At 40.8% G+C, this 22,646-nt stretch overlaps 1 protein-coding gene across 3 annotated transcripts in view; it reads right to left on the bottom strand.

The window, feature by feature from the left end:
* LOC126458273 (uncharacterized) overlaps positions 1–17,168 on the bottom strand; it is a 173,452-nt gene extending 156,284 nt beyond the window's left edge. Inside the window, exons 1-2 of one of the 3 annotated variants that reach the window (XM_050095200.1) lie at positions 16,932–17,168; positions 5,122–5,215 (exon numbers count right to left, since the gene is read on the bottom strand). In XM_050095200.1, the coding sequence (XP_049951157.1) occupies positions 5,122–5,199 (78 nt within the window). In that variant the 5' untranslated portion in view covers positions 5,200–5,215; positions 16,932–17,168. Of the gene's footprint in view, positions 1–5,121; positions 5,216–15,998; positions 16,114–16,519; positions 16,719–16,931 lie in introns of those variants that run through there. The other 2 variants (XM_050095201.1, XM_050095199.1) reach the window with 2 other exon arrangements.
* Between the last annotated feature and the right edge of the window lie 5,478 nt (positions 17,169–22,646).

The following is a 22,646-nucleotide window of genomic DNA, read 5'->3' as shown; positions in this document are numbered from 1 at the left end:
CCAATCCATGAAGTGGCATCATCCGGGTTCCCCTCGGAAGAAGAAACCAAAACTTTCAAGAACAGCAGGCCGAAAGGTGATAGCCTCCTTCTTCTGGGATCAGTGTGGTGTCATTTTCATTGACGTTTTGGAACCTGGCTCCACAGTTATCCGGGACCGTTCCTGTTTGTCACTGGGCAAGCTGCGACGTGCTGTCAAGACCCACAGACCACAACTTCAGGGTCAGCTCATCAGACTACACCATGACAATGCCAAACCCCTTACAGCCCTTATGATGCAGGAGAAAACCAGGAAAATGGGTTGGAAAATTGTTCATCATCCTCCCTACAGTCCAGGCTTGGCTCCATCTGATTTTTACCTCTCTGGTCATCTGAAGGCTCACCTGCGCGGTGAAACATTTGATAGTGAGAAAGACCTTATTTCCTGTGTCAAGCGATGGTACAAAAATCAATCCCCATAATTTTACCAAAGTGCATTTACATCATGGAAAGAACGTTGGGCCAGATGCATCACAGCTGATGGAGGCTACATTGAGTAGGCTCAATGTATAGCTAAATGTTCCAAGTATGTTCATAAAAAGTTTCATTCTCCTCCTGCAAAAAATAAAAAAAAATAGAGATGACTGTGCAAAACTTTTTGAACACCCTTTGTATAAAGAAATGGGAGTGACTATATCCACACAAAAATAGAAATAAAATCATAGAGGAAAGATTTATTGTACATATCCTTTGAGGGCTGCACCTCAGTAACAGATTTAGAAACATATGTGATAGTGATTCTGACAATATATGCCGCCCCCCCCCCCCCCCACCCCACCCATTTCCACTTCCCTCCCCACAAGAGTGAATGTTTTAAGTTTTGTTACAGAATAGATTCCACGGTCTATGAGTAGCATCTTTGACTAATAATCTAAATGTCCTGAATTCACTTCCAGTCACTGCTTAAATTTTACATAAAAATCATCCAACAATGATTTTGTCAAAAATGGAAGAGAAGTAGACAGTGGTTCTGGGCACCCGCTTGCACTTGGCATGGGAATATACACCTAAATGTGAAAGAATCAGCAATGAACAACAGTATGAAAATAAAGGGTAGGCTAGAGTATAAAAGAATTGCCAGGAAGAATCAAAGTGAAAAGAAGTGGAATACTGAAGTACTGAGGAATGCTGAAATGTATTTGACGTTCACTGAGGCGGTAGATACTGCAATAATGAGTACTACAGTAGGCAGTTCAGTTAAAGAGGAACTGACAACTCAGGAAAGAGCTGTCACAGAAGTTTGATGGACAAATACAAGTACAAGGATGGTTAACTGCAAAGAAATGTTGATGGTTAACTGCAAAGAAATGTTGGAACACTTCAACTGATCAACAAAAGAAGGTAGTAAAATATGTCCAGGAAAGACAGGAATACAGCAACATAAGTCACTTGGGAATAAAATCAACAAGAAGTTCAAGGAAGCTAAAGCAAAATGGCTCCAGGAATAAGTGAAGAAATGGAAAAAGGTCATCAGAAAAACAGATTCAGCATATAGCAAATTTAAATCAACCTTCAGTGAAATTAAAAACAAATGCATCCACATTACTGAATGCAAAAGGGATTACACTGTTAAACAGAGATTAGAGAGAGCAAACAAGCGGAAACAAGCACACTGACAATCTCTATGAGGGAGAGGAACTGTCCGTTGATGTGATAGAAGATGAAACAGGAGTTGATCTGGGAGACATAGTGGGGGTCTGGTAATAGAGTCAGAGTTTGACAGAGCCTTAGAAGACTTGCAATCACCTCGCCTGCCTCTTATGGGCAGAAGCAGGGTATGCTTTCAGCCCTCTTCAGATGAACTTAAGAACCCACATCACCAACCAGCCAACAGAGAGGCATGAGAAAGGAGTCACGTGGTTGCTACTGGTTCTGTTCTGGGGAGCAGAGGACAGTGAAGTCTCTCTCTTTGTTTTCAGTTTTGACACAGAGCAGACGCACTCTTGGTTTACATGGTTTACAGCAGCAGAGCAGAGAGCCTTCTGCCTTCTGTCTCTGTTCCTGCCCTCCTCAGCCTGCCATCACTCCGGCAATTTAAATAAATCTGCAGCACAGCCATGGGCACCTACATGGAACCCTCTTATGTCAACCTTTTTATGGGCTGTCTCTCTCTTTGTTTTCAGTTTTGACACAGAGCAGACACACTCTTGGTGTACACGGTATACAGCAGCCTCCTTAAACCAAAAACTGCTGGTCTGGTTCAGATGCACTGATGAATCTTCATGATCTGGTCTCAGGGCTACAAAGATGGGAGGTGTCCTTACAACCCATTCTCTGGTTTCAAAATTATCCCGGCCTGAATCTACGATAACCTACTGTCCCCATCCTCCACTCAACACTTTCCGCTCCCTCGGCCCTATAACCTCCTCCCAATTCATACCCCCTCACCCTCATTGTGTGCCACTCTCTGCCAATGCATTTATCATTCTTTTCTCCTCTCTGCTCCGCTCCTTTTCTACTCCCCCACCTCCACCCTCACAGCTTCACAAACCTGCCCCTGGTAGCCTTGTTCTATTGCCTTCTATTCCCTGCAAGTTCTGCCAGACAGGGTGCTTCTATCCCCTCACCCACACTCTGCTATCCTTCTCCCTTTGCTACTCCACTCTGGATTGCTGCTTTTGTTCAATGAAATAGTTGCAGTCTGGCTAGAGCAGCCAGAGATAGCAGTCATGTCTGTGTGATGTGTGCCATCTTGTGTGAATGTGTGTGTGTGTGTGTGTGTGTGTGTGTGTGTGTGTGTGTGTTTTCCTTTCTTTTCTGAAGAAGGCTTTGGCCAAAAGCTTAGTCTGTAACAATCTCTCCTGTGTTTCTGTCTGCAACTCAATGTGTCTTCTTTACAGTGAGTAGCAATTTATCCTTCTTCATAATTGTTGATATTCCAACCTGGACTTTCCTTTGTTTAACCATATCTTAGTTTGCAGCACTTCTACTACTTATCATTATGCCCAGAAATGAGGAACATCCTACCCACGACCTTTCACACACACACCTCCCAATGCAATATTCTGCTATGTATACAATCTATGAAATATCCTAGGCAATCCCTACACTATGACTACTTCCAACCCCTTGCCAGATGGGCGATACCCATGGAAGACCCAGAGACCGACCTCTCGAATGCATCCCCTCCAGCACCCAGCACCTCCAACTTCAGCCCAGTCAGATGGTAACCTCACCTTTCAGTACCCATAACCCCCCCCCACACACACACACACACATACACACTATCTTATTCTATCAGCAGCAGGGTAACTTGTGAATGCAATCATGTTGTCTATCATGACCACTAATCAGCTGTCCACAAGAATGAAACCACCACTAACACTATACCTATGTGAGCAATATGTATGGGATTGTAGTATCTTCCTAGAATCATCATCTAAAGCCAGTTCTTGAAAGTTTGTAAACAGGCTTTCTTGGGACAGTTTACATCTTTTTAACGGAATCTGCCCATTCTGTTCCTGCTGCATCTCTGTGACACTCTACCACAGGTCAAATAAAACAGTGACCATTGCCCTCCTCTGTATACATTCAATGTCCCCTGTTAGTCCTATCTGTTACTGACCCCACACACTAGAGCAGTATTCTAGAATGGGTCGCATGAGTGATTTGTGAACAATCTCCTTTGTAGATTGATTGCATTTCCCCTGTGTTCTATTAATAAACTTAAGACTATCATCTGCTTTACCCATGACTGAGCCTATGTGAGCATACCATTTTGTATTCGTACAAAGTGTTACGCCCTGGTATTTATGTGAACTGGCCAATTCTAACGGTCACTCATCAATATTACAGTCATAGAATATTACTTTTTTTTTCATTTTGTGAAGTGCATAATTTTACATTTCTGAACATTCAAAGCAAGTTGCTAATCCCTGCACCACACTGAAATCTTGTCAATATCTGACTGAATATTTATGCATCTTCTTTCAGACAGCACTTCATTACAGATAACTGCATCAACTGCAAAAATTCTTTACTATCAATATTGCCACAAGGTCTTTAATATATAACCTGAACAGAAAGGGCTCCACCACACTTCCCTGGGGCACACACAAAGTTATTTCTACATCTGATGATGACTCTCTATCCAAGATAACATGCTGCATCATCAATACCATAAAATCCTCAGTTTAGTCACAAATTTCACTTCATACCCCATTTGATCATACTTTTGACAGTAAGTGCAGTTTCCCTGTTCCTGTGATAAATCCCTCCACACCAACTCACTCTTCCAAGTCATTGTGTGCTACACACAGCCCCACCTGCCATTTCTAGAGCAACCTCTTTGGTGCCATATTCCTATCCAACTCATCTTCGGTCTCCCATTCCCTGCCTGCAGCTACATTTTCCCAACTCTCCCTCCTGCTCCTTGCCTTCTTTCTATCCTCGCCCTTGCTTCCCCACACAAACGCTCACACCAGTTGAGCTACAGAGCTAGCACAATGTAGTTGGATGGGACAATGCAGCTGTGAAAGTTCAGGAACATTCTCAGTCTTGTTTATGTGCCTATCAGTAATTCAATGCCTCAGTTATTTCCTTTACTCTTTCCATTAGTTGTATTCCACCAGGACTTTCCATTTCCATGTGAATTACAGTATTGTTGTATGTAAAGGAAAACTGAGAAAGAAATTACTTCTGAGTCTGGAGATACAGTTCCACAAGCATTCAGACAGAACAGAAGAATGTTCAATAACTATTAGAAGCTACATGTGTATTCTCCATAGGCACTGTTCCTGGAGTGTTCAGAAATAACAGAATTTAACAATGCAAAAGATTTTCAATCTTGGACACTACCTGTATTCTTGGATATGATCAGTTGCCTCCACGTGGTAAGCTCAAAACAACTGTAGATTCAAATATGTGCATCAGAATCCTTAAAATACCAAACAGTCTCAAGGTCAGCATGAGCCTGAAGCAACCAATTCAGTGTGACACTTCACGCAATATATCCATCAAATCTCTAATCTTGCCGATTCAATAAATCAGTGCTACCAAACTTCACAAATTTTCTCCAGTTAGAACCATTATCTTAAAAATTAAATATTTACTATGGCTATAATCATTAGTAATGAATGCTTACTTGTTTTATTGCCTCTGTCTCTATTTCAAGGATACCACATTTTATTGCTGCAACATTGATTTGATTTTCTTTGTCCATCTCAGAAACCAATGACCTGGAAAATGACATTAAATAAAACATCTTAACACAAAATTGGACACCTAAACACCTGACATTCCTTATCAGAATACGGCATCTACAACATTTATCTGATAGTAAACTGAGTTCCAATAAACATGGTTGTATTTTCATTCTGGAAGCAAAATATGAGACATTAATAAGAAAATCAGTCAATAAGCCATAAACACATTGTTTTATTTGTTAGTTAACTTCAGCTCACTGCAAGTGATGTACCTTTCCATTCCCCCACTATGTTAACTTGACCATCAAGACAATTATACTTTGTGAAACATTTATGTATTTATTCATTTGCTTATTTTTCACCCCTAAGCCAATGTTGAGTGGTTAATTAGAAATTTTGGAGTATCAGCTACAAAAACGAAAAAAACTAAACTTACCAAACAAGCTACAAAAATTTAACATTTGCAACAAATCAAAACCACTGCACAGTTTCTTGTTCATACACATAAAGCAGTGCCATAAGCAAAAGCTACTTTTACATCAGAATAAATCTTGGGGCACAAATGGAAAAGAAGCCTGTAACTTTGGATTTATCAAACACTATCTGCACTGTAAACCACATACTAATTTGACATTCATAAATACACAGCAAACACTGATACTCATGTTACCATTCATTTTCCTTGTAATTGGATAGATAAAAAATCTATTCACCAAGCAGCAGTAGGAAGACACACATTTAAATTTATTAAAGCTTGCAAGCTTTTAGAGGCAATGGCTCCTTCTGCTGGCAAAAGGGTTGAAGGGGAAGAAAGAGGGGCAAAAGAAAAGGGTTGTTAAGAATGAGATTTTCACTCTGCAGCGGAGCGTGTGCTGATATGAAACTTCCTGACAGATTAGAACTGTGTGCCGGACCGAGACTCGAACTCAGGACCTTTGCCTTTCGCAGGCAAGTGCTCTAACCATCTGAGCTACCCACGCATGACTCACGACCCGTCTTCACAGCTTCTATTCTGCCAGGTCCCGAGTTCGAGTCTCGGTCCGGCACACAGTTTTAATCTGTCATGAAGTTTCAAGGGTTGTTAAGGTTTAGGAAAAGGGGTAGAGTTCAATAAAGTCACCCAGAACCCTAGGTCAGGGAAGACTTAGTGGACGGCATGATTCATTAATTTTCCTTGAAGCACATTACAAATATATACAAACAATAGGCAGCAAATAAGAAATACTCAAAATTTGCAGAGTTCTCATATCTTAAATGCATAGGCCTTTAAACAAATGAAAAACCTTGTCAATGTTGTAAATAATCACCACTAATTTGAAGAGATGTCTATGATATATGAGAAAAGGGAAGAAACGGAGGGAGGGGGTTGGCACAACCTAATGACAGATTATTGTTTTGTATGTGTGGTATCTATTCTTTCACATGTCTGAAAAAACAGACACCATTTTGATCCTGCACCCACTATGAATCAAGACACTAAGGAATTGAAGACATCATCTGCCAGTGGTCATTGGTTTAAATCAACAGTGGAAGTTGAAAATTTGTACCTGGACTGGATTTGAACCAGGGTCTCCTGCTTACTAGGCAGACGCACTGACCACTATGCCATCTGCACACAGTGGTCATTGCAACTGCACGGACTACTCTTGCACACCTCCCTTGAGACCTAAATTCTCAACACACTACTGATGTAGCGCCCTCTGCCAATTATTCTCATTACTCGCAGCATCTCGCTGATTCCCTTAGGAGTTCAAGCTTGGTGTGCATCTCTACTGGACAGATCACTGGCTCTCCTAACCTTAATTATATACATGGTGTCTGTTCTTTGAGACATATCAGGAGACAGGTGTTCTAATTCTGGTTCGGCACAAATTTTCAACTTTTACCACTGAGTCAAATCAACAGCTGCTGGCAACTATTGCCTTTAATTCCTTTGTAATCTTGAGAGTATTATTTACTTTCCTTGTACTATAAGCATGTGTGCCTGTGCTGAACAAAACTATGCAATATAGTCTATAAGTACATACATTTTTCCCAGACACATAGTAAGAACACAATTAAAGTATTCAGCTGATTTAGTTGCCTTAGGTTTACCTCTGCAGGATTATGTGAGGGAGTAAGTTATATGTGGATAGATTACACATTTTCAGTATTTAAAGATTTAAGAGTGTTTATAGTTTCCTGCTTCTTTTGGCACTAATTCTGCAAGCTCAAGACTAATGTAGTTTGATTCTGCTGATCTGTTCGCATGAGTATTGTCCAGCTGGTATATACAAACAAATTGTTCTTACTCAAATATCTGAGAACCCTTATGCACCTTAGATGTGCTTTTATTTCCAGTTCATGTGTTGAGTCTGGACTTATTATGAGTAAATTGATATTTGCATACAATATTACATAAAGTATGTTGACTTTAAGTTGGCCAAACAACTCCCTAGACCTGAATAACAGACGACAGAAGGCCTTGGTTTTTGCTTTTGATTATAGTCAAATTTATCTAACTAACAGTACTGAGTGATGTAACTATTGTTGTCTATTGTATTTCTTTTTGTACTTCACTCGATTTCTTCTTGTTTTCCTTCCCTGTGATAAATGTATGTAGCTGTTACACGTAGGGTCTTTATTACACATTGTACACAACTATACATAGTGGTTTCCAATGGCAGAGCTTTTCAGCTGGCTTCCTTAATAAATTTAGTAACATTCCACCACTGTACTTACTGTATTGTTTTCTGAACCTAACTACAAATGAATTTATTGTAGTAATTGTGGTTCAAATTATTTTAGTAAAAAAATGTTGCAGCCATGAATATTCCCTATCAAGGTATCCTCACAGAAATTTCGTATATGAGCAAGCGGGCATTTAACTTTAATCAATTTGTGCTCATTCCAATAACATGTCCTCCATAAATGTTAGTACCTCTGACAATGGCCAACAGACATAACAGCCAGCATTTAGCTACTCAGGTAAGACAGCTAATGATAAAACAATTGGCAATTCCACAGAAAATTATCATATTTTTAATATAGGTGTCTACCTTGAGTTGAATAATATTCAGAAACACTTTTTACATTTTAAAACTAATGAATAAAAGTTTAGGGAATTAATTTACTATTACACCTGTAATAATTACCCCACATCCACAATTTTACATTTCATGAAACCAAAACTTTGTGCTCTTAATTAGCAGTGACAGATGAAACTCCAGTGAAAAAATAATCTACAACATACCACCACAGTCAGAAATTTTACTGTAAAACATGTTGTTGTTGTTGTGGTCTTCAGTCCTGAGACTGGTTTGATGCAGCTCTCCATACTACTCTATCCTGTGCAAGCTTCTTCATCTCCCAGTAACTACTGCAACCTACATCAGTCTGAATCTGCTTAGTGTATTCATCTCTTGGTCTCCTTCTACGATTTTTACCCTCCACACTGCCCTCCAATGATAAATTTGTGATCCCTTGATGCCTCAGAACATGTCCTACCAACCGGTCTCTTCTTCTCGTCAAGTTGTGCTACAAACTCCTCTTCTCCCCAATTCTATTCAATACCTCCTCATTAGTTATGTGATCCACCCATCTAATCTTCAGCATTCTTCTGTAGCACCACATTTCGAAAGCTTCTATTCTCTTCCTGTCCAAATTATTTATCGTCTGTGTTTCACTTCCATACATGGCTACACTCCATACAAATACTTTCAGAAACGACTTCCTGGCACTTAAATCTATACTCGATGTTAACAAATTTCTCTTCTTCAGAAAAGCTTTCCTTGCCATTGGTAGTCTACATTTTATATCTTCTCTACTTCGACCATCATCAGTTATTTTGCTCCCCAAATAGCAAAACTCCTTTACTACCTTAAGTGTCTCATTTCCTAATCTAATTCCCTCAGCATCACCCGACTTAATTCAACTACATTCCATTATCCTCGTTTCGCTTTTGTTGATGTTCATCTTATATCCTCCTTTCCAGACACTGTCAATTCCGTTCAACTGTGAGCTCTGCCCAGTTCATGACCTCATCTGAAGAAATCTGAAGTCATGCTTTGCGAGTTCACAATAGTTGTAAATTATCAAGCAATCCAGCTGCTAAGAACTTAGTCACAGTTAATTTTTGGTACTTATTAATTTGATTTTACTGTCTAATCTGTTAATCTCGGCAAGATGTGCACGTTTATGAATTTTTAAGTTTTCTCAATATATTACAGTAGGCTCTATCGTTTATAATATGAAAGTATTTCTGGATTGTTAATTGTTCTGACTCTTGTCAAAATTCCTTTACCCATAATGAAGAGACTCTGGCACTTGTAGAAACCCAATGTTTCTTTAATGAATTCTCATTATTACATTTGCCTTTTTATAAAAACTAGCCCCATAAACCTTGGGCTTTGTATGCCTCAACGATACAGATGGCCGTGCTGTAGGTGCAACCACAACGGAGAGGTATGTAATTACAGGGCAGGCAAGCACATGGTTCCTAAAGAGAGGCAGCATCCTTTTCAGCAGTTGCAGGGTCTGCATTCTGAATGACTGATCTGGCCTTGTAACACCAACCAACATGGTCTGGCTGTGCTGGAACTGCAAAAGGCTGACAACAAGGGGAAACTACAACTGTAATTTTTCCTGACGACATACAGCTCTACAACATAATTAAATGAAGATGCCATCCTTTTGTGTAAAATATTCCTTAGGTACAATAGTTCCCTATTCAGACCTCCGGGCAAGGACTACTCAGGAGGATGTTTTCATCAGAAGAAACAAAACTGGCAATCTACTGGTCAGAGCAGGGAATGTTTAAGCCCTTAATCAGGCAAGTAGGTTATAAAAGTTTAAAAGGGAAATGGATTGGTTGCAGTTAGATATAGTGGAGATTAATGAAGTTCAGCGACATGATGAAAGGGTCAGTTGAGTATGGGGTTATAAATACAAAATCAAATAGGGGTAATGCAGGAGTAGGTCTAATAAAGAATAGGACAATATGAATGTGGGTATGAAACTACGAACAGCGTAGTGAACGCATTATCATAGTCAAAACAATCATGAAGTCAACACCCGTCACAATAGGAAACTTGATTTATGAATTGTGAAAGAAGGTCGTGTACATAGAAAAGACCTGGAGACACCAGAAAGTAGGTATCAGATAGTTTACATAATGGTATGCTAGAGATTTGAGAACCACATTTTTAACTGAAAGACATTTCCAGGGGCAGATGTGGACTCTGACCATGATTTATTAGTTATGAACTGTAGATTATGTTGTGACTTGGCAAGACAGCCAAGCCACTAGGAGATAGCCGAAAGGCATGCGTTTAAGCTCACGCAGGCTGGCGTGAGGTCTGGAACAGTTAAAGGAATAGAGACTAGCAAAAAAGGTACGTAGCTTCTGGAATACTTAACTTTAATCCATAACTGGTGAACATCGGTCTGACGGTACATGCATCACAAGATAAATAGCAAATGATAATGGCACCTTGCTAGGTCGTAGCAAATGACGTAGCTGAAGGCTATGCTAACTATCGTCTCGGCAAATGTGAGCGTAATTTGTCAGTGAACCATCGCTAGCAAAGTCGGCTGGGGCGAGTGCTAGGAAGTCTCTCTAGACCTGCCGTGTGGCGGCGCTCGGTCTGCAACCACTGATAGTGGCGACACGCGGGTCCGACGTATACTACCAGACCGCGGCCGATTTAAAGGCTACCACCTAGCAAGTGTGGTGTCTGGCGGTGACACCACAGATTACAAGTGAAGATTACAAGCTGAAGGCTATGCTAACTATCGTCTCGGCAAATGTGAGCGTAATTTGTCAGTGAACCATCGCTAGCAAAGTCGGCTGGGGCGAGTGCTAGGAAGTCTCTCTAGACCTGCCGTGTGGCGGCGCTCGGTCTGCAACCACTGATAGTGGCGACACGCGGGTCCGACGTATACTACCAGACCGCGGCCGATTTAAAGGCTACCACCTAGCAAGTGTGGTGTCTGGCGGTGACACCACAGATTACAAGTGAAGATTACAAGCTGAAGGCTATGCTAACTATCGTCTCGGCAAATGTGAGCGTAATTTGTCAGTGAACCATCGCTAGCAAAGTCGGCTGGGGCGAGTGCTAGGAAGTCTCTCTAGACCTGCCGTGTGGCGGCGCTCGGTCTGCAACCACTGATAGTGGCGACACGCGGGTCCGACGTATACTACCAGACCGCGGCCGATTTAAAGGCTACCACCTAGCAAGTGTGGTGTCTGGCGGTGACACCACAGATTACAAGTGAAGAAATTGCAAAAAGGAAGGAAGTTAAGAACATGAGACCCAGATAAGTTAAAAGCCAGACATTGTTGACAGTTTCAGAGGGAGCATTAGGCAACAATTAACTACAGCAGGGGAAAGGAATACAGCTGAAGACGAATGGGTAGCTTTGAGAGAAGAAATAGTGAAGATGGCAAAGGATAAAATAGGTAAAAAGCCAAGGCGTATTAGAAATATTTAGATATCACATGAAATATTGGATTTAACAAATGAAAGCATAAAATATAAAAAGGCACCAAATGAATCACACAAAAGGGAATACAATCGTCTAACAAATTAAACTGACAGGAAACGCAAAATGGATAAGCAGGAATGGCTAGCGGACACATGTATAAGGATACAGAAGAATATATAGCTATGAGAAATATGGATACTCCCAACAGGAAAATCAAAGAGACATTTGGCGAAAAGCAGCTGTAGGAATATCAAGAGCTTGGATGGAAAACCAGTACTACGCAAAGAAGAGAAAATTGTAAGGTGGATGGTGTATATAGAACAGTATATCTTGCAGACGTGCTTGAAGGAAATATTATAGAATAAGAAGAGGACATAGATGATGATATAGGAGACACAAAACTCTGAACAAAATTTGACAAAGTACTGACAGCTCTAAGTTGAAACAACGCCTCTAGAGTAGACGACATTCCCTCAGAACTACTGATATCCCTGGGAGAGCCATAACAAAACTATTCCACCTGGTACGCAATGTGTATGACATAGGTGAAGTACCCTCAGATTTCAAGAAGAATGTACTAATTTCAATTCCAAAGAAAGCAGGTGCTGACAGGTGCATATATTACTGATTTTTGAAATTTTTGAAAACATATTTAGTGATCTTAAAAGCAGTTAAAAATAAAATTTAAAACAGTCTTGAACCCAATCTTGTTAAAACATTTTTTTTCATTGGAATGAGTGACCGGTTTCGACTCCATGAAAGAGTCATCTTCAGACTCCAGAGTGGTAGATGGATGCTGCTAGATGAGTTCCGTCGACCCTCGACGCTCATGTAACTGCCTACATGACCAATTACACGAGCGTTGACGGAACTCATCTAGCAGAATCCACCCACCACTCCGGTGTTTGAATACGACTTTCATAGAGTCGAAACCAGTCACTCACTGCAATAAAAAATATTTTAACAAGATTGTGATCAAGACTTTTAAATTTTAATTTTATATATTTCTAAGTCTAACAAATCATTATTTCAAGGTTACAATAACTGTGGGAAGGATAGATTATTGCTCTCCATAAAGATGACACAATGAGTTGCAGGCAGGCACAACGAAAAGATAGTTATGCATTAATCTTTCAGTCAAAGACTTCATCACAAATGAGAAACATACACATATTCACAAAAGCAAAACATTGCGCCTTAATCAGAAAAGAGAAACACACACACATTCACACAAACAAGTATTCCTAACACACACCATCTCTGGCTGCTCATACCTGACTGAAACTGAAACGAGTCAAACGGGAGCAAGTCCATAGGGGAGTAAGGAAGGAGGAGGGACATCAGGGTACAGGTGGAGAAAGAAAAGGAAACAGTACTGCCTGGTGGAGTTTGCACAAACTAGACATGGCATTCAAGGCTACCCGGTGCAGCAATTCCTATTCCAGCCCTGTCATAGGTTATCCTACCCCATCAGAGGATAGGCCATTCGTTAAAGAAGCCGCACCATGTACCAGCTCTCCTGCAATCATTGCTTAGCATTTTATATTGGTATCACTATCTACCAGGATGAATCGCGACCGACAAACTGTAGCCAAGAGCAAAAGAGGACCATACTGCTTCACAACACACAGCTGAACATAACTTGCGTAATTTCAATGGCTCCTTCCCAACCCAGGCCATCTGGATACCCCCTCACCCCGCCCCCCACACCAGATTCTCTGAACTAAGCACATGGGAGTTATCCTTACAGAACATAGCACATTCTTTGCTAACAAAATCATCCCAGCCTCAGCCTATAGTAACCTATGTTTCCACACCCTCCATCCAACAGTTTCTGCCCCTGCTGTCCCATCACGTCCTCCCAACTCACATTTCCACCCTCACTGCACGTACCAATCTTTTCCCCATCTCTTCTCCTCTCCTTTCCACTCCCTTTTCTCCCCTCTCCCTCCCCCAAAGCCTCCTGACATTGTACCGTGTAGCCTTGTCTGCCACCTCTGGTCCCCACATGCTTCACCAGGCAGCACTGTTTCTCCTTCCTTCACCTGTACCCTGCAATTACTCCCCCTTCCTGCTCCACTCGAACTGTTGCATCCATTCTGGCGTGTTTCAGTTCCAGTCTGGTCTGAGCAGCCAGAGATGGTGTCATGTGCATGTGAGGTGTGCTTGCTTGTGTGAATGTGTATGTGTTTTTCTCTTCTCTGGTGAAGGCTTTGGCCAAAAGCTTAACGTGTAAGAGTCTTTTGACTGTTCCTATCTGCAGCTCAAAATGTCATCTTTACAGTGAGTAACTTTATGGTGAGTAACAATATCAATCCTTTCCACAGTTGTTGATATTTCAACCTGGACTTTCGCTTGTTTGATAGTTTTTTCAAGAGAGTAACATGAATTATTTACAGAAGGAATGAGAAAACTGGTAGAAGTCAACCTCAAGGAAGATCAGTTCAGATTCCGGAGAAATGTAGGAACACACAAAGCAATACTGAACCTATGATTTTTCTGAGACAATAAGTTACGGAGAGGCAAACCTACATTTATAGCTTATGTAGATCTGGAGAAAGATTTTGACAATGTTAAATGGAATACACTCTGAAATTCTGAAAAGATAACGGGTAAAATACAGGAAGCAAAAGGTTTTGTACAGCCGATGTAGAAACTGGTAGTTACTACTATAGAAACGGGTAGTTATAAGAGTCAAGGGGTATGAAAGAGAACCAGTAGTTGAGAAGGGAGTGAGACAGGACTGAAGCCTATCCACAGTGTTATTCAATCTATACATTGAGCAAGCTGTAAAGGAAACAACAGAAAACTTTTGAGATGGAATTAAAGTTCAGGGAGAAAAAACAAAAGCTTTGAGGTTTGCCGATGACACTGTAATTCTGTCACACACAGCATAAGACATGGAAGAGCAGGCGAACAGAATAGACAGTGACTTGAAAGGAGAATATAAGATGAATTTCAACAAAAGCAAAACAAGAGTAACTGAATGTGCTCAAATTAAACCATATAGGCCTAATGCTGAGGGAATTATATTTGAAAACAAGACACTACAAGTGGTAGATGAGTTTTACTATTTTGACAGTTAAATAACATGTTGGCTGAAGTGTTAAGAAGCCTTTGCTGTGTATGTGTCTCTAGTGCAGCCTTGTACGAAAGTGAAATGTGGGCAATAAACAGTTCGAACAAGAAGAGAATAGAAGGTTTTGAAATTTGGTGCTACAGAAGTATGCTGAAGATCAGATGGCTACATTATGTAACCAATAAGGAGGTACTGAACAGAACTGAGGAGATAAGAAATTCGTGGCATAACTTGACTAAAAGAAGGGATCAGTTGATAGGACACATTTTGAGTATTATAGGCAAGTGTTGGAGTAAAAATTGCAAAGGATGACCAACAGGTGAATATAGTAAGCATGTTCAAAAGGATAAGTTGCACTGGTTGTTCAATGATGAAGAGGCTTGGTCAGTATAGTGTAGTGTGAAGAGCTGCATGAAGACCACAACAACAACAACTATCAGAAATAGATACAAGCTTATTAAGAAATATGGTGAATTTAAAGACAATATTAGGATCATTGTAAACTGCACCCAGTCCACACTGTTTTAAGTTTTCTTTAACAACTTCAGCAGTTTTGCTGTTAATCAGCTTCACAGTTTTCTTAAGATTTTTTTTTTTTTCTGAACTCGCCATGGGGCTAGCATAGCTAATGAGATTAACTAGTGGCAGACTTCAGTTTATTGGTAGAATATTAGGTAAATGCAATCAGTCTATGCAGGAGACTGCTAACAAATCACTTGTACAACTCATCCTAGAATACTTTCAGGTTTGTGGAATTCACACCAAATACGGCAAACCAATGATATTCAATGTATATAGAGAAGGGCAGCGTGAATAGTCTCAGGTTCATCGGACCCAAGTGAGGGTGTCGCAGAGATGCAGAAAAAGTGAACTGACAAACACCTGAAGCTATATGCAAACTACCTTCAGAAAGCCTACTAACAAAGCTTGTAGAACTAGTTTTAAATAACGACTCCATGAATACACTACCACTGGCTCTGTATGACTCCCGTGGGTAAAAATGTGAGAACAGAGTTAGATTAATTACAGCATGCAATAACGCATTTCTGTAGTTATTCTTCCCCTCTTCCATAAATGAATGGAATAAGAAGAAGCTTCAATAACTGGTGCAATGGGACGATCCACGTGCGATGCTCTTCACAATCGTTTGCAGGGTATGGATGCAGATGTACAGCTGCGAATCGTGATCTAATAATCCATTTACCATAGAACCGGCATCTCTTTTCACTTATGCTTGTCGCAATAAAACAATATCTATGACGAAACTACTACCTTGAGCAACTTTCGTGGGGGAATTTATGACTGATAAGTTGAAACAGCATTTCTTGATCACTTTTTCTGCCAGATTCTTTCAAGAATCCCACATAAAATACCGAGAAATTATTAATTCCTGACTTCTGACTGACAGACAGTACAGTAACCGTTCAACATTATTCATAATAATTTCCGCTATCCAGTGAAGACCTGAACTCTACAATAATCACAAGTCGTGTCCTGTTATCGTGACAAGGAACACACGGCTGTAACTATGAATCACTATTTGGATTTCTCCACTTCTATCCCTAGCTAAATGAGAGGCAGAACTTATATTAGACAATTCGTTCTACATTCAATTTTTATGTTCCAAAGCGGGACTGCACTTTACCGAGTTTGTTTCAAAATAATGCAAGAACCAGTGGCAATTCCATACGAACCACTACAGCAGCAACAGAAGGTACAGAATAACGTAATTCGCACCAAATAGGCGCCTGCTTTACGGCGCTCTCGAAAAACTATTTGGGACGGAAACTAACCATTTTTTGCCAGAAGTTTCCGGTCAATCACCAGCCCACATTCCTGGAAAACTGACTGGGCCTCCAAATACTGCACATGCCTTGTTCCGTTCGTTGTAATGATACTGAAATGTTATGCGTGCATTTTTCACTACTTTATATGTCGCATCATTTAATCACCCGCTACACAATTTTTAGACTATCGTAACACCTGCTTCACTCTACCAGCAATGGTAATGTCGCAGATTCAAAACAGTGAAGTACAGAACTCTGACACAGCAGACAACAATGGCTACCTCGCAAGGTAAAATCTGCTAGGTTCTTTCATTACTGCATCCCAAAATAAATTATTACCGGCCCAACACCAATTCAGATTTTGTATCTCATCAGCCACCTCACAGTCAATATACTAAGCATGCATATGGCTACTTACGACTTCAGTTTTCCCCGTAACAATCACACTCCTTACCGACAAACAGAACAATGCAAGTCTGAAACATACTCATATTGGCGCGTTACTATCCAGAGTTATAAGGCTAAAGTTAGTATTGGAACAATAAACCAATTGAGATTCGAAATATTGATGTATCGATAAGCGAGATACTAATGGTCGTTCATATTTATTCGGTGTTCCCACAAAGAAACTGTGCACATTGGGACTATGTTTAAACACGAATCGAACTGTCCAAACCATGGAGGTAAGAATAGAGGGAGATGTCGTGACGTCACAGCTGTGAAGCTATGTGAAGCCGAGGGTAGCCATCTCAATCCGACCAAAACATTGCTGCTGTAAGCTTGTGTGCATAGGCTTGTCGCTCGCTTTTGGAAGGATTTTGCGCTATTATGGTGACTTGTGTGGTGTTCGGATGTACGAATCGTTCTGATTGTGATGCGAACTCGAAGGGAATAACATTTCATGTGTAAGTTGTCTCGTTAAGTGTGATTTTACAACTTCATTGTGAATGAACGTGTGCTACATCGGTAATTGTACTATAGCGTGTTTTTCTCCTGTATGATTTTAGATTTCCTAAAAATGAAAGTCGGAAAGCTCTGTGGGAGAATGCCGTGAGGAGGAAGAATTGGCGTGCGTCTAAATGGAGCACTATATGTTCTCAGCATTTCCGAGAAGAGGACATAGACCGAACTTCCCTTTCAACAGTAAGGCTCTGAGCAAATGCTGTACCATCAGTTTTCCCTACACACCCAAAACATTTGCAAAAGGTATGTTAATTCAAAGAATTAAATTCTTAGTTTTCAAGTTCACGTTTCAGTATAATACGTACGTATCGTCGATAATCGAAGTGTTGAGTAACTCACTTTGTCTTCATCATGTACCAAATTAAAAGGTAACACTACATTAACTGGCGTAAAGTATAGGCCTAAACAGGACACTGTGTAGATTTGCCATTCTATGTACCGTATTTCAGTAAATATTGGTGGTAATGAACAGTGTTTCCCAGTAGTGTAACATAACTGAAATGTCCCAGTATGTATTACAAACAAGATGTATTTATGGGGCTTTGGAGGGAGGGTATAGCTAACTTAGTTTTCAGTTCCTATTATTTAGTTTGTGATACACGTTTATTACTGAATTAACAAAATTGTATCGTTTACATTGAAGGCTAGCTATTCGTAATATTACATTAAAAACTATTTTTAATCACAAGAAACGCGGAATTTTGCCTTTACGAGATTTTATTTTAAACAAAAACTTTGAAACAACCAATCTGATGACGTTACATGCGTATATGGTGCAATTAGCGACTGTAATACACGCAGCGCTATAGCACATTGGCAATGTTTCGGTCAGAGTGTCATGGCAGCGAGCCACGCCCCCATGGCTTCAAAACGTAGTACGGCTGGGATATGTAGCGCCATCTCCCCTTATTCTTACCTCCATGGTCCAAACAGAGAGTCATGTTCGATCTTTTCATAGGCCTGCGATCTAGTGACAGTGGATGGTATCAAGAATCTTTATTCACCATTAATCATTTCACAATGATGGGATTTGTCAATTCGATACAATATAAAGTATATACACTCCTGGAAATGGAAAAAAGAACACATTGACACCGGTGTGTCAGACCCACCATACTTGCTCCGGACACTGGGAGAGGGCTGTACAAGCAATGATCACACGCACGGCACAGCGGACACACCAGGAACCGCGGTGTTGGCCGTCGAATGGCGCTAGCTGCGCAGCATTTGTGCACCGCCGCCGTCAGTGTCAGCCAGTTTGCCGTGGCATACGGAGCTCCATCGCAGTCTTTAACACTGGTAGCATGCCGCGACAGCATGGACGTGAACCGTATGTGCAGTTGACGGACTTTGAGCGAGGGCGTATAGTGGGCATGCGGGAGGCCGGATGGACGTACCGCCGAATTGCTCAACATGTGAGGCGTGAGGTCAGCACAGTACATCGATGTTGTCGCCAGTGGTCGGCGGAAGGTGCACGTGCCCGTCGACCTGGGACCGGACCGCAGCGACGCACGGATGCACGCCAAGACCGTAGGATCCTACGCAGTGCCGTAGGGGACCGCACCGCCACCTCCCAGCAAATTAGGGACACTGTTGCTCCTGGGGTATCGGCGAGGACCATTCGCAACCGTCTCCATGAAGCTGGGCTACGGTCCCGCACACCGTTAGGCCGTCTTTCGCTCACGCCCCAACATCGTGCAGCCCGCCTCCAGTGGTGTCGCGACAGGCGTGAATGGAGGGACGAATGGAGACGTGTCGTCTTCAGCGATGAGAGTCGCTTCTGCCTTGGTGCCAATGATGGTCGTATGCGTGTTTGGCGCCGTGCAGGTGAGCGCCACAATCGGGACTGCATACAACCGAGGCACACAGGGCCAACACCCGGCATCATGGTGTGGGGAGCGATCTCCTACACTGGCCGTACACCACTGGTGATCGTCGAGGGGACACTGAATAGTGCACGGTACATCCAAACTGTCATCGAACCCATCGTTCTACCATTCCTAGACCGGCAAGGGAACTTGCTGTTCCAACAGGACAATGCACGTCCGCATGTATCCTGTGCCACCCAACGTGCTCTAGAAGGTGTAAGTCAACTACCCTGGCCAGCAAGATCTCCGGATCTGTCCCCCATTGAGCATGTTTGGGACTGGATGAAGCGTCGTCTCACGCGGTCTGCACGTCCAGCACGAACGCTGGTCCAACTGAGGCGCCAGGTGGAAATGGCATGGCAAGCCGTTCCACAGGACTACATCCAGCATCTCTACGATCGTCTCCATGGGAGAATAGCAGCCTGCATTGCTGCGAAAGGTGGATATACACTGCACTAGTGCCGACATTGTGCATGCTCTGTTGCCTGTGGCTATGTGCCTGTGGTTCTGTCAGTGTGATCATGTGATGTATCTGACCCAAGGAATGTGTCAATAAAGTTTCCCCTTCCTGGGACAATGAATTCACGGTGTTCTTATTTCAATTTCCAGGAGTGTACAAGAACAATAGTACAATGTGTAGCTTTAAATAGTAGTTCTAAAAAGTTTATGCAGTACACAATAATACAATTAAAAGTAACAGTTTTTAAAAGCTAATATAATAATCTGATAAATCAAAGTATTCTTTAACCTTATAAAAAGGGGGATCTGTTAACCAGTTGTACCACTTGTGTTTAAAACTAATTATGTCCATGGTCCGAGCAAAGACTAGTAACTTATTGGAAATTCTGAGTGGATTTACTTTGTGTGAATTTCCAATCATTGCTAACCTGTGCCTAGGTATATCTAACTTCGACTTAACCCTAATATTGTGTTCATGAACTTCCCTCCTGACAACAAGTTCTGTCATTTTTAATGTGAAGAACTAAATATATATATATCCAACCCCTAAATGATTGCACAAAGATTTATTAAAGTGCCAGAACTTAACGTAAGATCAACAATAGAACAACTATACTTTTTTTAAATTTTTTTGAAACTTCACAGATCTCTAATACAAAGAATACATACACCGAACATTAACTTTGCATCAAAGAAACTTGCACATATGTAATAGAAGCAAATATGAACTCGTAATATTATTTACAATCCTTTAACACTCTCCCGCATGTTCATATTACATCACCAAATCAAGAATTTAGCTTAGTCTTTATTTCCTTTAGTTTCTTCCATCCCAATCAAAGTATTCATACTTGATAGCTTCTTTGCTGATAAGCCCTTAGTAAGAATGTCAGCTGTCTGATGTTGTGTTGAATTATACTCGACATTGATCTTCTTCTCATTGACTAACTGTTGTACATACTGATAGCGCGTTTCAGTATGCCTAAAGCGTTCATAGAATCCTGCGCCTTTGATATACTTAATAGCACTTTGATTGCCAATGCGTAAAGTAGGAATTGAACTCTTTTCAACAATGTCAATTTCTTTCAATAAAAGATCAAGCCATACTAGAGATTTACTTGCCTCATTGGCAGCAACAAATTCAGCTTCCATTGATGATTGTGCGACACATTTCTGTAGTTTACTTTTCCACATTACTGGTCCGCCACAAAACTTCATTAAAACTCCACTTGTTGAACGTCTAGTTAATTTTTCACCTGCATAATCAGTATCGCTATAACCTTCTATAGCACAATTGTTCATTTTCCATCATTTATAGTACACTTCAAATAGCGAAGAATTCGTTTAATCAATTTTAGGTGAGCTTCAGTAGGCGAATCTTGTGCTCTTGAACCAACATTTACAGCATAAGCTAGATCTGGGCATGTCCCCAATGTTAAATATGTGAGACTGCCTATAATTTCTCGGTAAGTGCCGGTATCAGTAGCTGGTGGTGAATTACCAGGTGTCCATCCAGGTTCAATTGGAAATGATATTGGCTTTGCATGAGTCATATGATACCTGGCTAACACTCTTTTCACATATGCAGTCTGATTAATCTTCATACAATCATTAAATCTTTGGTCTTGCAAGCCAAGATAACATTCCACTTCACCTACTACCATATCAAACTCTTCATGTAATTGTTTTGTGTAATTACAAACTGCTTCACCAGGTCCCAATATCAATCCATCATCCACATGAAATAAAACGATTAAATTTTCATTCAAATACATACAACGATCAGTAGGCGAATCTTGTGCTCTTGAAGCAACATTTACAGCATAAGCTAGATCTGGGCATGTCCCCAATGTTAAATATGTGAGACTGCCTATAATTTCTCGGTAAGTGCCGGTATCAGTCTTAATGTATAACTTTAAACACTCATACCAACATTTTGCTGCTTGCTTCAATCCATACAAGCTTCGAAGCAATCTGGAAACACGGCCTGTGCCATCATCATAACCTTATGGTTGTTGCATATAAATTTCTTCCTCCAGTTTACCGTTCAAGAATGCTGTTTTAATATCAAATTGTTTGATGTTCATATTTCTTTGAACAGCAACACACAACAGGGCTCTCAGAGTTTCAAACCTACTCACAGGACTGAAAGTTTCAGAAAAATCAAGCCCTGGCCTTTGGTTAAACCCTTTTGCAACCAACCTTGCTTTGTACTGTACAATGTCATTGTCATGTTCCAATTTAATTGCAAACACCCATCAGTTTCCAATAGCCTTCCTTTCAGCTGGTAAATCAACTAATTTCCAAGCACCAACCTATTGATGTGAGTCCATTTCTGCATCCATTGCAGCTTTCCAATTTTCTACATCTGACGATTTCACTGTTTCATCATAGTTCCTTGGAACTTCTCTCAGCATCATCATCATCTTGGGTCGCTCAGGTTCATCTAGGTAACGTATTGGCCTTCTAATTGTTTGTCTGTCCCTCAAAACTCGATGACCATCTGCATTTTCTGTAGCTTCTACATGATCTTAATGATCCAGACTTGTAACATTTTCTTTCGATATTTCGTCATCATTAGAATCAGATGATTCTGTATCATTCATAGTCGATATGTCAACTAATTTGGTAACATCACTCTTCAATGATTGCTTCAATATTTCATCCCTGAATTTTACATCTCGGCTAACAATAACTGAATGCTTATCTGGAAGGTATACAGGACAGCCACAGTCATCAGACTAACTATATAACCTTTCAGAGATTTGGCATCAAACTTTCTCCGTTTCTGTGCTGGAATCCAGAGAAAACGTTTTGTCCCAAATACTTTTAGATGATTAAAC

This window comes from Schistocerca serialis, chromosome 2 (genome assembly GCF_023864345.2).
Source record: "Schistocerca serialis cubense isolate TAMUIC-IGC-003099 chromosome 2, iqSchSeri2.2, whole genome shotgun sequence".
NCBI classification, from domain to species: Eukaryota; Metazoa; Arthropoda; class Insecta; order Orthoptera; family Acrididae; genus Schistocerca; species Schistocerca serialis.
This window is presented reverse-complemented; position numbering and strand designations above follow the sequence as displayed.